We start from the raw sequence: 19,987 nt of genomic DNA, 5'->3' as shown, positions 1-19,987 counted from the left end.
CTTTTTGCGTTCCCTTCAAATGTTTTGTGCTCTCTTGCAAATATTTTGTTCCCTTGCAAATATTTTGCGTTCTCTTGCAAATATTTTGTTCCCTTGCAAATATTTTGTGTTCCCTTGCAAGTGTTTTGCGTTCTCTTGCAAATGTTTTGCGTTCATTTGCAAATGTTTTGCGTTCTCTTGCAAATGTTTTGCGCTCTCTTGCAAGTGTTTTGTGTTCCCTTGCAAATGTTTTGTGCTCTCTTGCAAATATTTTGTTCCCTTGCAAATGTTTTGCGCCCTCTTGCAAGTGTTTTGTGTTCCCTTGCAAGTGTTTTGCATTCTCTTGCAAGTGTTTTGCGTTCTCTTGCAAATGTTTTGCGTTCTTTTGCAAATGTTTTGTGCTCTCTTGCAAATATTTTGTTCCCTTGCAAATGTTTTGCGCCCTCTTGCAAGTGTTTTGTGTTCCCTTGCAAGTGTTTTGCATTCTCTTGCAAGTGTTTTGCGTTCTCTTGCAAATGTTTTGCGTTCTTTTGCAAATGTTTTGCGCTCTCTTGCAAATATTTTGTTCCCTTGCAAGTGTTTTGTGCTCTCTTGCAAGTGTTTTGTGCTCTCTTGCAAGTGTTTTGCGTTCTCTTGCAAGTGTTTTGTGCTCTCTTGCAAGTGTTTTGTGCTCTCTTGCAAATATTTTGTTCCCTTGCAAATGTTTTGCGCCCTCTTGCAAGTGTTTTGTGTTGCCTTGCAAGTGTTTTGTGTTGCCTTGCAAGTGTTTTGTGTTCCCTTGCAAGTGTTTTGCGTTCTCTTGCAACTGTTTTGCGTTCTCTTGCAACTGTTTTGTGTTCCTTTGCAAAATCCAGTGCATTTGCAAGGGCACGCAAAAATTACTGCAAGTAAGCGCAAATTTATTGCCAGGAAACCCAATGTCATTCTCTACGTCTCTTTTTTTCCTAACCACGGCTACTTAGTGTCTCTATGCTTCTTCACTCTCTGTAATTTACTGTTCATCGACTTCGATCCTGATTGATGTGTCAGAAATCGCGTCGGTTTGAAATATCGACAGTTCGATTAAACCGCAGGAACCGGCTGTGGTGTCAGTCACCAGCGGAGCATCGATCTCATCACATTTCATCTCTCTTTCTCTCCCTCCCTTCCTGTCTCTTTTTCTTCCCCCTCTCTCTCTCTCTCTCTCTCTCTCTCTCACACACACACACACACACACACACACACACACACACACACACACGTAAGTGAGCGAAAGCGAAAGGGAACGGGCAGCAGTCTCCCTCCTGCTTTTCTTAATCCGTGGCCGCAGCGAGAGGGAGGGAGAGAGGGAGAGAGAGAGAGAGAGAGCGCGAGAGAGAGAGAGCGCGAGCGAGAGAGAGAGAGAGAGAGAGAGGAGGAGAATAGTGAATAGCTCCCCGCATCATTCCAGATGGCTGCCTTTGAATCAGCAGCGGGCAGGGATGGGAGCAGGCTCGCCGCTTCAGCCACTTGATTCTCCTTCGCTCTGAGCCCGCTGCTCCGGGGAGAGAGAGAGAGCGAGAGAGAGAGAGGCAGGCCAGGCGCGGAGGTGTCCCCGGCCGGAAGCGCTTCACACTCGGCTTGGGGTAAGTCAGCGTGCCGCGGGGCTGCTAACGCTCCGCCCGGAGCGCATCACTTCTCCCTCCTTTCAGCTCCGCCGTGTAACTTTGCGGGAGTCTCGGGGGCTCAGCTCCGGCGCTCTGTTTCTCTTTGAATCCCCCCCTTTTCCCTCTTTTTACCTGTCTGCTGTAAAAAGGCGCGAGAGGTGCGATGTTCTGGAATGTCACGCTGTTCCCGCGGAAAAAAAGATGCTCGCGCTCCAGTTCACCGCCGCTGCTCTTTAACGGTCGTAACGGATTTGAACGGTTTTGTGCGTTTTCAAGTCGCAGTTTCGGAGCGGCTGTGACCGGGTCGGTCCGTTGGCCGCGATAGTTTGAGAAACACGCCTGTCTGTCGACGTCCGAGGCTGACAGACGCTCAGGGCGCCATTTCTCAGGCAAAAAGTGCCGTGTCTGAAGAAAACACCACACGAAGGGGTCCGACTTTCTCTCAGAGGAGCGACATGTCCGACTTTCTCTCTCGGCGGTACCCGAGCGCTGCTGAACGGAGCCGCCGCTCAGTCAGTCAGTCAGTCAGAGAAACTTTTCTCTCCACAGTTGGCCCCTCGCCTCAGAGCCGGCGGTTGTTCTCTTCGAGCTCCAGACGCGGATTTTAGTCGAAAGCCCTCCGTGACTGATATCCTTTAACTGGCGATTAATAAAAGTTAATTTAGCCCACAGCTTTGCAGGAGGGCAGCGTTCATCTCTGTGACAGGCTAGTGAGGGGGAGTCGATTCCCAAAGAGTCGATTCTTTGACTCCAGCACGTCTCGCTGACTCAGAGAATCGAACTGCTGGGAGTCGACTCTAAGTGGCTTTTCATTGTAATTGGCTCAAAGGACATTTAGTGAATGATTGATTCGCTGTAATCATTTGTCAGAACTATCTAATATCACGTGATATGATCTACGGATTTTCACTGTAATTTGTAGCTACTCCGAAGAAATGGGTAAACTATGTTTAAGATGGTTTAATATCTGCTGTATCGCCTTATCAGCGCCGAAGTGGAGTGGAGTCGAAGAGTCGAGTCCAGCGACAGGAGTCGAGAGTCGGACTCGTGCATCACTTTGACAGGACTCGGATAGGCGCCGCCTCGCGGGAGAAAGCCGTTCGGTGGCGCGCGAGCAGCAGCTCATGGTACCCGCCAGGATTGGAGAAGAAAACAAATAAAAAAGAGAGCAATGTGTGTCAGAGCGAAGGTTAGGAAAGAAAGAGAAAGACGAGAGAGAGAGCAGGGGAAGACAGAAAAAGGTAGGAAATGGAGTGAAATATGGGAAAAGGAGAAAGATGAAAAAGACGGAAGGAGACTGGACTCAAACTGGGAGATAAGAGAGATGGGAGACAAGGAAACAGAGATGGGAACGACAAGGGAAGATGTCCTCTTGAAAACAAAGGTTCCTCAATGGTCTCTGCCTGGCCAAACGGTTCTACTAAATAAACAAATAATCAACTTTAATCAGCATAGAAGCTTTACATGTCGCGGAGGTTTTTAAATCCTGTCTCATTTCCAAAAGAAACATCCACTGAAAGGTTATTTAGGGAAGCGAAAGGGCTTCTTTTGTGTCGCTGCTCCCTTTGTTTAAAACAGTGGGAAAGGGAAGAGTAACAGTGTGAAAGACAGAGGGAGGAAGATGGGAAACGGAAGAGAAGGTCAGACAGATAAAGGTGGGAAACAGGGAAGAAGGGAAGCATACTTGGAAAAGTCTGAAAGTAAAACGTAGAAATATGTAAAAGACAGAAAGTAAACTTGGTGAAAAACATAGTCTTTGGTTGGGTGCGGTATTCCAAAGTACATGTTGCTGGACATTGAACCAAAGTCAGAAACCTTTCAGGGTCTATCAAATGTGAGAAGGTCAAGTTGTGCAATGTAACGGGCTTTGGAATAACATTAGTGATCAGACACAGACAACATAAGTGAGGGAACGGTGCTCGGATGGTGTAGATTGCAGTCTAAATGCATAAGTTATAGGTTTGTGATCTGCAGTGCAGTTCACGCAGAAATCTTGGAGTCGTCTACGTATGGCAGAACTTGCTCCTTATCCATGGGTAAGAGATTGTTTATGTGTCTGGGGAAAAGAAAATAATACTAAAGGGTCTGTAGTCTGTGGATCCCAACTCATTTTGGTTTCATACTACCACTTGCTGTGGGGTTGTTCAGTGAATAAATATTGCCTTGAGATGTTGTTTTTGTGGACTTGATATAACCGTGTGGGTGGGTGTTTGTGTACTGGTCTCCTCTCCGTCAGAGCCACCTTGGGGCTCTTATTGGTTTGCCCCCCCCCTCTCCGTTTCCTATTTATGTTCAACCAATCATGTGGCCCCTCGGGAAGTGTTGGCCACAGCTGGTGAAGTGTTGATTGAAAACAACCCGAAGGCTGATGGCTCAGTTTGTCCCTCAAGAGCACCCTTACCCTCCCTTGATGAGCACCAGAGGGGCAGAGAAACTCATACACATATTCACACAGACACAGGTCTTCAATGGTAATGGGTACAAAGTCTGACGAGAGACTTGTCTTTGTTTTTTTCCCTCTTCTCACAGGTTGGAGGAAGTTTCCGTTGGAATTTCAGGACCATGGATGGGGCTCTATCCTGCTCGGACTTGTGAAGCTCAAGCACGTTTTGCCACTTTCTTGTCCTCTTTTTCAGTGAAAATAATACAAAAACTCTGAGCACACAGACAGGCTTCCTTCTTTAATGCAAAATCAGGACTGTTAGCCCTCACAGTGCGATGGTCACATGACTGCAGCATGACCGCCAGTCAGCCGATCCACTGCTTCAGCTTGGCTTAGTGACCAATCAGAGACCCCTTTCCACACATGTGCGGCATTTGCCATGAATCTGGCTGTGAAGCTGCGGAGGAACCTGAGGAGGCTGGTTATCCTCCTCGCCACCTTCTGCATGGTCAGTGTCATCATCTCCGCCTACTATCTCTACGCAGGCTCTGCCCAGGAGCTGGACCTTGCGGACCGCGGCATCGGCTCAGACTGCGATGACCTACGGGCGCTCCCTTTTAGGCAAGTTGAGCCCCGGACGCCTAAGCCCATGGACCCATCGAGGAAGGACCCTGTGGTTCTGGTGTTTGTGGAGAGCCAGTACTCCCAGTTGGGGCAGGACATCATCGCCATTCTGGAATCTAACCAGTTCCGCTACCATGCTGAGATTGCCCCATGGAAGGGTGACATTCCGCCGCTGACCCACAAGGGCCGTGGTCGCTACGCGCTGGTCATCTATGAGAACGCACTTAAGTATGCTGGGATGGATGCGTGGAACCGGGACTTGCTAGACAAGTACTGCGTGGAGTACAGTGTGGGTGTGATCGCCTTCCACCGTGCTAGTGAGAACTCCCAGCCCACCTTGCACCTCAAGGGCTTTCCGCTCACGCTGCGGACCAATGTAGCACTGCGCGATTGTTGCGTCAACCCTCGCTCACCTCTGCTGTATGTCACGCGAGCAGAGGTGGACCGTGGACCACTTCCAGGCGAGGACTGGACCGTGTTCCAGTCAAACCACTCAACTTATGAGCCTGTACTGCTGGCTAAGCCGCGGCCCAGCTCAGACGATGCTAACAAGCAGAATCAGGCAGGGCTGCATGGGGTTCAGGCCACGGTGGTGCAGGACTTGGGACTCTATGACGGGGTGCAGAGGGTGTTGTTCGGGCAAGGCCTGGGCTACTGGCTGCATAGACTCATACTGGTGGACGCCATCGCATACCTCACAGGCAGGAAACTGTCACGTTCGCTGGAGCGCTACATCCTGGTGGACATTGACGATATCTTTGTTGGGAAGAAAGGCACGAGGATGAACGTGGACGATGTGAAGGTACGGGCAAGTTTTAGTGCTTGTGTGTTTGTTTTATTGTTTTCGTCCATCATTGTTCTCTTACTGCAGTACCCATCATGCACTATGCAAATATCCACCCCCTTTTCCCCAGCCAACAGTTATACAGAAATTCGCTGATGTATAGCTCAGTAGGGACTAATTAATAACATTACCTGTCTTACATCTACTGCATGGAGGCCTTCAACTATCCTCCCCAAAGTCGTTTTCTTTTTTCAAAGTTCTTCCCAACATCAAGATACATCATCAGAAGGGAGTTTTGGTGGTGTTTAAAACAAAAAATCTCACACGTAAGTCTGTGGCACCACTGTAGGAAGCAGTGTTTACAGCAGATGAAGCAATGGTTACTGTAATTTTGGCCAGAGTGCCCATTTAAATAATAATATATAATATATGAACCACTACTCTCAGAAAAAAAAGGTATGAGATGGTCACTGGGGCTGTTCCCCTCTTGTCACTGGGGTGATACCCCCAAGGGTACATATCCGTACCTTTAGTCAGGGAACATTGTACCATTGCAATAATATTTTCCACTCCGCACACTCCATCTCATCTCCAGGCTTTTTATTTTACCGTTCTGTTTTGTAACAGTCGGCTATGAAAAAGTACAAATATGTACTTTTCACCTGGGAAGAACTTATTTATGGTACACAGTTGGACCTTAAAACCACTGTTGTACCTTTGAGGGAACATTTACATTGTTTGTATCTTGAATGAAAAATGTACCTGCATAGTTCTTTTACTTCTAAGTAAAGTACAGTGTAGGATAGTTAACTTCAGCTTATACAATAGAGACACAAGGTGAAGGCAGTTTTCAGCAGTCAGCAATAAAATACACCCAGTTTGGGTTCTTATTTTAGAACATTTGGTTTTGGAAGTCTGCAGCAAGTTACAAAACTTGAGTTGGTGTCAGGTCAACCAATTCTTACTTTTACTGGTGGCATCATGGAAATTTGCAGGCCTAAGAAGATGTTTTCCACTGAAGAGTCTTGCACGCTAGCCACCTGTTCACAGCAAGAATATCTCTGACTGATGAGACCTCTAGATCTAGGTCATCACAGTAGAACAGCAGTATTGGGTGTTAATATAATTCAGCATTGATTCAGATTCAGCATTGTATAAACCCAAATAAACTTATGTCATCATCCTACCAAGCATTGACACACGCCAGGGCTTCCACATATGTACACAGGACATATTTACATGTCCTGGTATGTCAAAGACATTGAATGCACAATTTACAATGTAACCCTAGCAGACTATTGATTGTTCTCAGTCTCACTATTTAATTAGTGTGCAAGGCTAAAGAGGCTGCGGTTTAAGGCCCTGGACTTAATATCCACAAAATTCCCTTTGTGGGTGTTTTATTATTCTCTGTATTTATCCTCCAACGTTTAAAGCAGCTCCACCAATTTTCAAAATGTTTACATGTTTCAGCTGTTGAGCTGTAGGAAAAGTCGTTCAGTGTGGTTTAGTTTGATTTAAATTGCAGTAAAACATACGGACTTGGATTTCTGAACAGTGGTGGTGATTGGAACCAGGGCTTATGATGCCTGAACACAAAAAATAGCCATTTAATTTACTAACCAGTATGACCAGTGAACATATGTGTGAACATATTGTTTATAATACTAATATCTATTTTGCCATACAGGCCGTTTATGTATCTGAACGTGTTTTAGGCTGGGGTGGAACAATCTACAGAATTCATTATTTGGTGCAGTGCAGTCTCAATTTGACTTGTTTTTCAATGTGGCAAATAAGGACTGGCCAAAAATGTGCCACTGGACAATATTTCAAATAAAAAGCTGTGCTTTACAGAATGCCGATGTGATGCTCTTGCCACAAGCTGATATGATGGCTCCAAACTAACCTGGGCTAAGACTCTTGACATAATACACTGATATGAGACAGTATGATATGTTTTAATATTACATTTCTAGTTTTAGGCCAAAATCTTATCTAAAACTATTAGAAATCAGCGTCTCAATATTTGCAACTGTTTCAGCTTATAACTTTCTGTGATGTAGCTTTTAGAGGCATTGAACTTGTTCAGACATCTGGTTCCGATGACCACCACTTCTGTTCTGACTCGACAGGTGTTGTTCAGAACAAAGCGTTTCACATCAGACCACTCAGAATGACTTTGTTTACATCTTTTTTGCATTTTTGAAAAATGAGTGTAATTTCTTTTTGAGAGGTACAGCATATCATCTTTTGCGTAACATAATTTCAGTGGTATTGTATCAAACTACAAAATGGAATTTCTGACATTCCTACTGTGTATTTAGATCAATTTACAAACGCTTGACTCCCTGCTACTACTTGTGTTTGTTCTGATTGTTTTGTGCATTTAAGGGAGATTATGCAAGAGAGTTTGTGTGTGTGTATTTTTCTGAAGTGGAGTGGGTGTTTGAGTTGGCCCGACTCAGTATAAAGAGGCTATTTAGGGGAACAAGAGTAGTTAAATGGTGTTCAGTCACTCTTTCACGAACTCCTTCATTCTCTCGTTTCCCACGTTTACCCCCCTCTATGAGCCTCTTCAGCAGATTGAAAGGTCACACTCGCACTATTGTGTGATGACTTCATGACTTGTGGAGCCTTGCTCTGTGTGTGTGTGTGTGTGTGTGTGTGTGTGTGTGTGTGTTTAAGAGAATATTGAATTTGGTAGAGATTTAATGTAGCCTATGTTTTCATTCACCCTCTTCATTCACCCATTATCCTATTCATTCAACTGTAAACTAGATCTGCACAATACCATTTGTTAACATGATACTGGCCTTTACAATACTGTTATTGAAGAAGGCGGTAGTATGTAAATTAGTCATTTTTTTTCGGTGTGCTGTGAACGTCCTGACCAATCACAGCTCACAATGAATGTTTCTGTCAAGGGCGTTGATAACTGAAATAGTTAATGTAATCCAACAAAAGTTATTTTTGATCAAAATAATGCAGGCTAGTCTTCAAGGCTGGATCCAATTTATTATAATATCTACTAAAGGTGGGCAATATGGCAATATTTTATTATAAATGTGATCAATTTTGTTATTGTGATAAACAGTATGCTTTATTGAGCATACAGTGGATCTTGTCCTTATTTAAATGTGTTTAATTTAAAAGAGAACATAATTAATTAAGAGATCTTGTTTTAATAAAAGCATTGTACCCAGAGTTATCCCAAACATGCTAGCACATTGTGTCTGTATGTCAAAATATCGTGAGATATATCATAAAATATATCAACATAAGATATTTTTGACATATTGTCAACCTCATTGTGATTACCGAAAAGCTACCAAAACTGAAGAATTACCAAACTACATAGCAAGAACTACAGTATTAAACCGTCCAAAAACTATCAAACCAAACCATACCAAAAACTAAAAAAACCATGCCAAAAAATATCAAACCATGCCATGAAGTATGAAACCATACCAAGAATTATCAAACCATACCAAGAATTACCACACCATATCAAAAACTATCAAACCATACCAAGAATTACCAAATCATATCAAAAACTATCAATCCATACCAAGAATTACCAAACCATACCAAAAACTATCAAACCATACCAAGAAGTACCAAATCATATCAAAAACTATCAATCCATACCAAGAATTACCAAACCATACCAAAAACTATCAGTTCAAACCAAGAATTACCACACCATATCAAAAACGTTCAATCCATACCAAGAATTACCAAACCATACCAAAAACTATCAAAGCATATCAAAAACTATCAAACCATAACAAGAATTAACAAACCATACCAAAAACTATCAAACCATACCAAGAATTAACAAATCATATCAAAAACTATCAATCCATACCAAAAATTACCAAACCATACCAAAAACTATCAAAGCATATCAAAAACTATCAAACCATACCAAGAATTACCAAACCATACCAAGAACTGTCAAACCATACCAAGAATTACTAAACCATACCAAAAACTATCAAACCATAACAAGAATTACTAAACCATACCAAAAACTATCAAACCATGCCAAGAATTACCAAACCATACCAAGAACTACCAAGCCATAACAAGAATTACCAAACCATACCAAAAACTATCAAACCATACCAAGAATTACCAAACCATACCAAAAACGATCAAACCATAACAAGAATTACTAAACCATACCAAAAACTAGCAAAGCATAACAAGAATTACCAAACCATACCAAAAACTATCAAACCATACCAAGAATTACCAAACCATACCAAAAACGATCAAACCATAACAAGAATTACCAAACCATACCAAAAACTAGCAAAGCATAACAAGAATTACCAAACCATACCAAAAACTATCAAACCATGCCAAGAATTACCAAACCATACCAAGAACTACCAAGCCATAACAAGAATTACCAAACCATACCAAAAACTATCAAACCATACCAAGAATTACCAAACCATACCAAAAACTAGCAAAGCATAACAAGAATTACCAAACCATATCAAAAACTATCAAACCATACCAAGAATTACCAAACCATATCAAAAACTATCAATCCATACCAAGAATTACCAAACCATACCAAAAACTATCAAAGCATATCAAAAACTATCAAACCATACCAAGAATTACCAAACCATACCAAGAACTGTCAAACCATACCAAGAATTACTAAACCATACCAAAAACTATCAAACCATAACAAGAATTACTAAACCATACCAAAAACTATCAAACCATGCCAAGAATTACCAAACCATACCAAAAACTATCAAACCATAACAAGAATTACTAAACCATACCAAAAACTATCAAACCATAACAAGAATTACCAAACCATACCAAAAACTATCAAACCATAACAAGAATTACTAAACCATACCAAGAACTATCAAACCATAACAAGAATTACTAAACCATACCAAAAACGATCAAACCATAACAAGAATTACCAAACCATACCAAAAACTATCAAACCATAACAAGAATTACTAAACCATACCAAAAACGATCAAACCATAACAAGAATTACCAAACCATACCAAAAACGATCAAACCATACCAAGAATTACCAAACCATACCAAAAACTATCAAACCATACCAAAAACTATCAAACCATAACAAGAATTACCAAACCATACCAAAAACTAGCAAAGCATAACAAGAATTACCAAACCATATCAAAAACTATCAATCCATACCAAGAATTACCAAACCATACCAAAAACAATCAAAGCATATCAAAAACTATCAAACCATACCAAGAATTACCAAACCATACCAAGAACTGTCAAACCATACCAAGAATTACTAAACCATACCAAAAACTATCAAACCATAATAAGAATTACTAAACCATACCAACAACTATCAAACCATGCCAAGAATTACCAAACCTTACCAAAAACTATCAAACCATGCCAAGAATTACCAAACCATACCAACAACTATCAAACCATAACAAGAATTACTAAACCATACCAAAAACTATCAAACCATAACAAGAATTACCAAACCATACCAAAAACTATCAAACCATAACAAGAATTACTAAACCATACCAAAAACTATCAAACCATAACAAGAATTACTAAACCATACCAAAAACTATCAAACCATAACAAGAATTACTAAACCATACCAAAAACTATCAAACCATAACAAGAATTACTAAACCATACCAAAAACGATCAAACCATACCAAGAATTACCAAACCATACCAAAAACTATCAAACCATAACAAGAATTACTAAACCATACCAAAAACTATCAAACCATACCAAAAACTATCAAACCATAACAAGAATTACCAAACCATACCAAAAACTATCAAACCATACCAAGAATTACCAAATCATATCAAAAACTATCAAACCATAACAAGAATTACCAAACCATATCAAAAACTGTCAAAGCATAACAAGAATTACTAAACCATATCAAAAACTGTCAAACCATAACAAGAATTACTAAACCATACCAAAAACTATCAAACCATAACAAGAATTACCAAACCATACCAAAAACTATCAAACCATAACAAGAATTACCAAACCATATCAAAAACTATTAAACCATGCCAAGAATTACCAAAGCATACCAAAAAATATCAAACCATAACAAGAATTACTAAACCATACCAAAAACGATCAAACCATAACAAGAATTACCAAACCATACCAAGAACTACCAAGCCATAACAAGAATTACCAAACCATACCAAAAACTAGCAAAGCATAACAAGAATTACCAAACCATATCAAAAACTATCAAACCATAACAAGAATTACTAAACCATACCAAAAACGATCAAACCATACCAAGAATTACCAAACCATATCAAAAACTATCAAACCATAACAAGAATTAACAAACCATATCAAAAACTGTCAAACCATAACAAGAATTACTAAACCATACCAAAAACTATCAAACCATAACAAGAATTACTAAACCATACCAAAAACTATCAAACCATAACAAGAATTACCAAATCATATCAAAAACTATCAAACCATAACAAGAATTAACAAACCATATCAAAAACTGTCAAACCATAACAAGAATTACTAAACCATACCAAAAACTATCAAACCATAACAAGAATTACTAAACCATACCAAAAACTATCAAACCATAACAAGAATTACCAAATCATATCAAAAACTATCAAACCATAACAAGAATTACCAAATCATATCAAAAACTATCAAACCATAACAAGAATTACCAAACCATATCAAAAACGATCAAACCATACCAAGAATTACCAAACCATACCAAAAACTATCAAACCATAACAAGAATTACCAAACCATATCAAAAACGATCAAACCATAACAAGAATTACCAAACCATACCAAAAACTATCAAACCATAACAAGAATTACCAAACCATACCAAAAACTATCAAACCATACCAAGAATTACCAAATCATATCAAAAACTATCAAACCATAACAAGAATTACCAAACCATATCAAAAACTGTCAAACCATAACAAGAATTACTAAACCATATCAAAAACTGTCAAACCATAACAAGAATTACCAAACCATATCAAAAACTGTCAAACCATAACAAGAATTACTAAACCATATCAAAAACTATCAAACCATAACAAGAATTACCAAACCATACCAAAAACTATCAAACCATAACAAGAATTACCAAACCATATCAAAAACTATTAAACCATGCCAAGAATTACCAAAGCATACCAAAAAATATCAAACCATAACAAGAATTACTAAACCATACCAAAAACGATCAAACCATAACAAGAATTACCAAACCATACCAAGAACTACCAAGCCATAACAAGAATTACCAAACCATACCAAAAACTAGCAAAGCATAACAAGAATTACCAAACCATATCAAAAACTATCAAACCATAACAAGAATTACTAAACCATACCAAAAACGATCAAACCATACCAAGAATTACCAAACCATATCAAAAACTATCAAACCATAACAAGAATTAACAAACCATATCAAAAACTGTCAAACCATAACAAGAATTACTAAACCATACCAAAAACTATCAAACCATAACAAGAATTACTAAACCATACCAAAAACTATCAAACCATACCAAGAATTACCAAATCATATCAAAAACTATCAAACCATAACAAGAATTACCAAACCATATCAAAAACTGTCAAACCATAACAAGAATTACTAAACCATATCAAAAACTGTCAAACCATAACAAGAATTACCAAACCATATCAAAAACTATCAAACCATAACAAGAATTACCAAACCATACCAAAAACTATCAAACCATACCAAGAATTACTAAACCATACCAAAAACTATCAAACCATAACAAGAATTACCAAACCATATCAAAAACTGTCAAACAATAACAAGAATTACCAAACCATACCAAAAACTATCAAACCATAACAAGAATTACCAAACCATACCAAAAACTATCAAACCATACCAAGAATTACCAAATCATATCAAAAACTATCAAACCATAACAAGAATTACCAAACCATATCAAAAACTGTCAAACCATAACAAGAATTACTAAACCATATCAAAAACTGTCAAACCATAACAAGAATTACCAAACCATATCAAAAACTATCAAACCATAACAAGAATTACCAAACCATACCAAAAACTATCAAACCATACCAAGAATTACTAAACCATACCAAAAACTATCAAACCATAACAAGAATTACCAAACCATACCAAAAACTATCAAACCATAATAAGAATTACTAAACCATACCAACAACTATCAAACCATGCCAAGAATTACCAAACCTTACCAAAAACTATCAAACCATGCCAAGAATTACCAAACCATACCAAAAACTATCAAACCATAACAAGAATTACTAAACCATACCAAAAACTATCAAACCATAACAAGAATTACCAAACCATACCAAAAACTATCAAACCATAACAAGAATTACTAAACCATACCAAAAACTATCAAACCATAACAAGAATTACTAAACCATACCAAAAACTATCAAACCATAACAAGAATTACTAAACCATACCAAAAACTATCAAACCATAACAAGAATTACTAAACCATACCAAAAACTATCAAACCATACCAAAAACTATCAAACCATAACAAGAATTACCAAACCATACCAAAAACTATCAAACCATAACAAGAATTACTAAACCATACCAAAAACTATCAAACCATAACAAGAATTACTAAACCATACCAAAAACTATCAAACCATACCAAAAACGATCAAACCATACCAAGAATTACCAAACCATACCAAAAACTATCAAACCATAACAAGAATTACTAAACCATACCAAAAACTATCAAACCATACCAAAAACTATCAAACCATAACAAGAATTACCAAACCATACCAAAAACTATCAAACCATACCAAGAATTACTAAACCATATCAAAAACTGTCAAACCATAACAAGAATTACTAAACCATATCAAAAACTGTCAAACCATAACAAGAATTACTAAACCATACCAAAAACTATCAAACCATACCAAAAACTATCAAACCATAACAAGAATTACCAAACCATGCCAAAAACTATCAAACCATAACAAGAATTACCAAACCATATCAAAAACTATTAAACCATGCCAAGAATTACCAAAGCATACCAAAAAATATCAAACCATAACAAGAATTACTAAACCATACCAAAAACGATCAAACCATAACAAGAATTACCAAACCATACCAAGAACTACCAAGCCATAACAAGAATTACCAAACCATATCAAAAACTATCAAACCATACCAAGAATTACCAAACCATATCAAAAACTATCAAACCATAACAAGAATTAACAAACCATATCAAAAACTGTCAAACCATAACAAGAATTACTAAACCATACCAAAAACTATCAAACCATAACAAGAATTACTAAACCATACCAAAAACTATCAAACCATAACAAGAATTACCAAATCATATCAAAAACTATCAAACCATAACAAGAATTACCAAACCATATCAAAAACGATCAAACCATACCAAGAATTACCAAACCATACCAAAAACTATCAAACCATAACAAGAATTACCAAACCATACCAAAAACTATCAAACCATACCAAGAATTACCAAATCATATCAAAAACTATCAAACCATAACAAGAATTACCAAACCATATCAAAAACTGTCAAACCATAACAAGAATTACTAAACCATATCAAAAACTGTCAAACCATAACAAGAATTACCAAACCATATCAAAAACTATCAAACCATAACAAGAATTACCAAACCATACCAAAAACTATCAAACCATACCAAGAATTACTAAACCATACCAAAAACTATCAAACCATAACAAGAATTACCAAACCATATCAAAAACTGTCAAACCATAACAAGAATTACCAAACTATATCAAAAACTGTCAAACCATAACAAGAACAAACTTAACCTGCAAGTTACTGACTAAGAATGTTCATTTTCTCTGTTTCAGGCAGGTACAGCAGGTTGTGTGGTGTTACAACATAACCTGCCATCCTGAATTGTTCACTGGAGAAAGTCAACATGGATATTGATTAAGTAAGAGCAGCCTGCAGTCCGTATTTACAGCTCTTAGTTTCCTGTGCACACTGAAAACACTTCTGATGGCTGATTGTTTGGATTGACAGACATGAATGAAAGGACAAATGAAAAATGTATTTATTCTTTTAATGATATTGTCAAGGGGAAAGAAACAAGATTAAGCACTGGAAGTGTACATGAACACAAACACAGCCTACACCGAGCTCTTTTCTGTCTTTAGAAAGGAAGAGTGTGACTTCTGTTTGTAGACAGATTGCTCTCCAGATGTTGTACTTACTCTTGAAAGCTTTATAGGAGTTACTGTTTATAGGAAAACACAAGTACCCGCTACAAGCAGTCAAATTTGTTCTTTTCATTCACATAAGCCTACAATGAGAACAAGAAGCGAAGCTTAACTGTACATTATCTCTAACCTTTAGCTGCACTCGTAAAGAAGACACTTCTTCAAGGGCTCTTTAGTAAAGGCAGTAGTTCTATGTAGAACTTTTTAAAAATGGTTGCAGGTAGCACCAAAAAGGGTCCTGCTATTATTAGGACGTCAAGTTTGTAACAATAGAAGAACTCTATACAACACATTCACCATCAGTCTAAAGAACTATTTGACCATGCAAAGAACCAGTTAAACATGCAGATGCTTCTTTTAGTGCTCATGGTTCTACACAGAACCACTGTTTTTACTATAAACTCATGTTACATATTCATTGATTACATAATTCCCTCAAATTGATTAAAAACATCATCAAATGTCTCCTACCTTACTAATCAACACCAATGTGGAATCAACTGGAACTTCAGAGTCACTTTTGACAGAATTTCTTCCTCTAACCGGTCGGTGTCAGGCTCCATTCCTTGCAGTCCAGAACACTGCTAACTTCAGCGTGTTGCTTCGTTATACACACCTGATTCAGCTCATCAGCTAATTAAAGCCTTCATGAACTGAGCTCAGAGCTTTGGATGAGGGTCAATGCTAATCTCTATAGCTCTTTGGCCTGGGTCCCCAGTTTGACATGCCTGCTCTAACTAATACTTTGCTGTTCTCTGCCTGATTTCTCTGCCACTGTCAAACCGTAGTTTGTGTTTTTGAGTTCATAGGACTGAGACAGGATTTAATAAACCAGTTTGGCTTTGCTAGCCATCATTGTCATTGTGAAGCTTGCAAGATGGACAGCGTCTCTGGGACTCTTGTGCAAATGTGTTTATGCTCCCACAAAGTAATATTAACAGGTTCCTCTATATTCTACAACGTCATTTTGTGGTACTTATTTCCTATGCAGGTCCTTTGATTTATTTATTTTTTTTTAAATCTTTCTCACTCAAATTCAGGTGAAAGTGCAGATTCAAAATGTTCAATTGAGACCACATTTGTGGGTTGGTTAGTGTAGTGGTTAACACCTTTGCCTACTACGCTGTAGACTGGGGTTCAGTCCCTGACCAGGGCAAGCACCCTGCACTATACCAATAGGGGTCCTTGGGCAAGACTCCTAACACCACCTTGGCCTACCTGTGTGAAATGATCAAATTGTAAGTCGCTCTGGATAAGAGTGTCAGCCAAATGCCATAAATGTAAATGTAATGTAAATGTGTTGGGATATAGAGAAGATATTTAATTTGAACTGCAAACATGTTAAGGTTTTACGATGCATTGCATAATTACATTTGCGTGCAGAAAGAAGTATGTAATGTAGAATAATAACTCCGGATTTCTCAGGGTTAGAGGCTGAGCGATCTATCAGTAGGCCGATAACATCGACTGATATTATCAACTTGTGGTTTTGTGAATATATCGTGAATGATATTGCCGAGTGTGCCAGTAATTAGGCACTTTAACTATGTCACAGCAACACTGGCTGAAGTAGTAAATTTGAATGCAAAACACAATCACAGTTAAAAGCAAAACATGTAAACTAGTACATGGTATCAAAAAAACAAGAAAACAGACTTCTGTGAAGAAAACTAATGATAAATTAGCCCAACACTGTGAAGAACTCCGGGTAACTCTACCCCCCGAGCTACAACCTGTATATTTGGTAAAACTGAGTTTAAGAAATGTGACCATTAAGAAAAGTCAGTCATATTTCACAGTTCACAGCTGACCCGGTTTATCTGAAATTAAAATATGTAAATAGCACAATATTGGCTGATATTAGATATTGACATTTTTAGCTGCTTAAAATTGGCGTTGGCTATAAAATTAATATTTCTAGGCTCTACTAAGAGTTAATGGTATGTATAATAAACCAGCTTGGCATTGCTAGCTATCGGCTTTGTTGTTGCCGAGCTCAGGAGACTTTCTGAGACTTTGCACTTCTTCCAGCTTACAGTGCACTATTAGCAGGTTCCTCGATGTGTTGTTTTGTGTTAATTATGTTCTATTAGCTGGACACGGCTCGAGAGTTATTACTGGCTGGCTTCTGTTTTATGCGTGGGTGCCATTAATTGCTGGCGTGTTTGGTTCCTAATGGTGATGCTGGGAGGGAAAAGGTTACGGCCGAATTCATTACACTATCCCCCCCAACAACACCACCACCCACCCTCACTGAACTACCACTCACCCCCCCCAGATGTCGTTAACTTATGTGCAGTGTCTCACACTGCCTGCGATTGGCCGAGGCTAATTTAGAGCGAATAAGGTGGCTCTACGTGTGTGTGTGTGTGTGTGTGTGTGTGTGTGTTGGGAGGAAGTGAAGGTTGGGAGGGGGAGCTGGTATTCAGGGAGAGAATTAGTGCCGGTCGTTCTGGAGCTCTGCTGGAAATGTCATCGGAAAATTCCCGGGGGATTGCGGGGAGAGAGGAGAGAGAGAGCTTTGATCTGTCAGCCATTGTTTTTAGATTTGCTTAGAGAGAGAGGCTCGTATGTGCCACTGCGAGGCATCCACAGCTGAGAGTGTGTGTGTGTGTGTGTGTGTGTGTGTGTGTGTGTGTGTGGTTGTGTGCGCACGCTTGCTTGTGCTGAGCCCCATTACTAACCCACTGGAATGAAATGAAAGGTAACAGTTAATCAATGGCGAGCCAATCAATGGAGTGGGAACAGAGAGAGAGAGAGAGAGAGAGAGAGAGAGAGAGGGTGAAAATAACAGGAAAGAGATGGAAAGAATGAGAGAAAAAGAAAGAAGTATGGTGTAGATATAGAGAGCAAGAGAGAGAAAGTGGAAAGAGTGAGAGCGATAGAGATGGAAAGAGATGCAGAGAACAAGACAGAAATAGAAAGAACAAGAGAGGAGAGGTACGTAGGGAAAGCGAAGGGGAGAGAAAGTGGAGAAAGGAAGGAGTGCAGGATAGAGAGACAGAGAAGTGGAGAAAGAAAGGAGAGCAAGTTAGAAACAGCTAGAAAGAGATGGAGGGTATGTGGGTAGAAAAAGAACAAAGCAGGATGGAGATGCAAGAGACAGACAGAAATAAAGGGAGAAAGATGGAGCAAAAGAGAGAATAAGAGGAAGAGATTGGAAAGAATGAGAAAGAAATGAACAACATACAGAAAAAGAAAGGGGAGATTGACAGAGAGAAAGTGGAGAGATTGAAGAATAAAGTGGAGAAATAAAGAGTGAAAGTACTAGGAACAAGAGAAAGGAGTCAAAGAAAGTGAGAGAGAGGAAAGGATTGAAAGATCAAGTAAGATGGAGAGAATGAGACGAAAAAAGAAAGAGGACAAAGTGGATAGAGATAGTGGGAGGGAGAAAGAAAAAGGAGAGAAAGCAGTACAGAGGGTGGGAGAGAGAGAGAAAGAAAGTGAGAGAGAGGAAGAAATGGAAAGATCAAGGAAGACCGAGAGAACAAAAGAGAAAGAAAGGAGAGTGAGAGAGAAGGGGCGATAGAAACAAAGTGAGAGAAAAAGCGAGCGGGAGATAGCGTGAAGAGAAAGGTAGGAAAGAAAAAAGAGCAGTAGAGGAAGAGATGGAAAAATGAGAGAGAAAAGAGATAAGGGAACGAGATAGAAAATGAGGGGAGAAAGAGAGAGCGAGAGGAAAAAGCGGTAGACAGGGAGAAACAAACAGTGTGAGATAAAGAGGGGAAGAGAAAAGAAAAGATGGGAAGATAGAAATGAGGGGAGAAAGAGAATGAAAGAGAGAGTGAGAGGAAAGGCGGGCGATGGAGAAACTGAGATAAAGAGGAAGAGAGAAAGTGGAAAGAGAGTGAGAAGCTGAAAGAGTGGAAGAAAAAGGGAGGAGGTAGAGAAAGTAGAGAGAAAGAGGACAGGAAGGAAAGAGGAGAGGGAGAGAAAGAGAGAGTGAGAGTGCACTTGAACTTGTAATGTGATGCTATTATAATAGTGTTATTGGGATCAGTGACGAGCTCCTGTATGTAGCTGTGCTGTCTTAGAGAAAGAGAGGGAGGGAGGGAGGGAGGGAGGGAGAGAGAGGGAGGGAGAGAGAGAGGGAGAGAGAGAGGGAGAGAGAGAGAGGGAGAGAGGGAGAGAAGGAGGGAGAGAGAGAGGGAGAGAGGGAGGGGGAGAGAGAGAGAGAGAGAGAGAGAGAGAGGGAGAGAGGGAGAGAGAGAGGGAGAGAGTCTGTGGTATT

General features: G+C 39.2%; 1 protein-coding gene across 2 annotated transcripts in view; it reads left to right on the top strand.

Moving 5' to 3' along the window:
- Window positions 1-1,017: 1,017 nt before the first annotated feature.
- Window positions 1,018-19,987, top strand: part of ndst3 (N-deacetylase/N-sulfotransferase (heparan glucosaminyl) 3) — a 138,397-nt gene continuing 119,427 nt past the window's right edge. Inside the window, exons 1-2 of one of the 2 annotated variants that reach the window (XM_017717435.2) lie at window positions 1,018-1,583; window positions 4,134-5,413. In XM_017717435.2, coding sequence (XP_017572924.2) covers window positions 4,427-5,413 — 987 coding nt within the window. In that variant the 5' untranslated portion in view covers window positions 1,018-1,583; window positions 4,134-4,426. The remainder of the gene's footprint in view (window positions 1,584-4,133; window positions 5,414-19,987) is intronic. The other variant, XM_017717433.2, reaches the window with a different exon arrangement.

This window comes from Pygocentrus nattereri, chromosome 22 (genome assembly GCF_015220715.1).
Source record: "Pygocentrus nattereri isolate fPygNat1 chromosome 22, fPygNat1.pri, whole genome shotgun sequence".
In the NCBI taxonomy this organism is placed as follows: Eukaryota; Metazoa; Chordata; class Actinopteri; order Characiformes; family Serrasalmidae; genus Pygocentrus; species Pygocentrus nattereri.
Note: the sequence above shows the minus strand (reverse complement) of the source record. Positions and strands in the feature narration are given on the sequence as shown.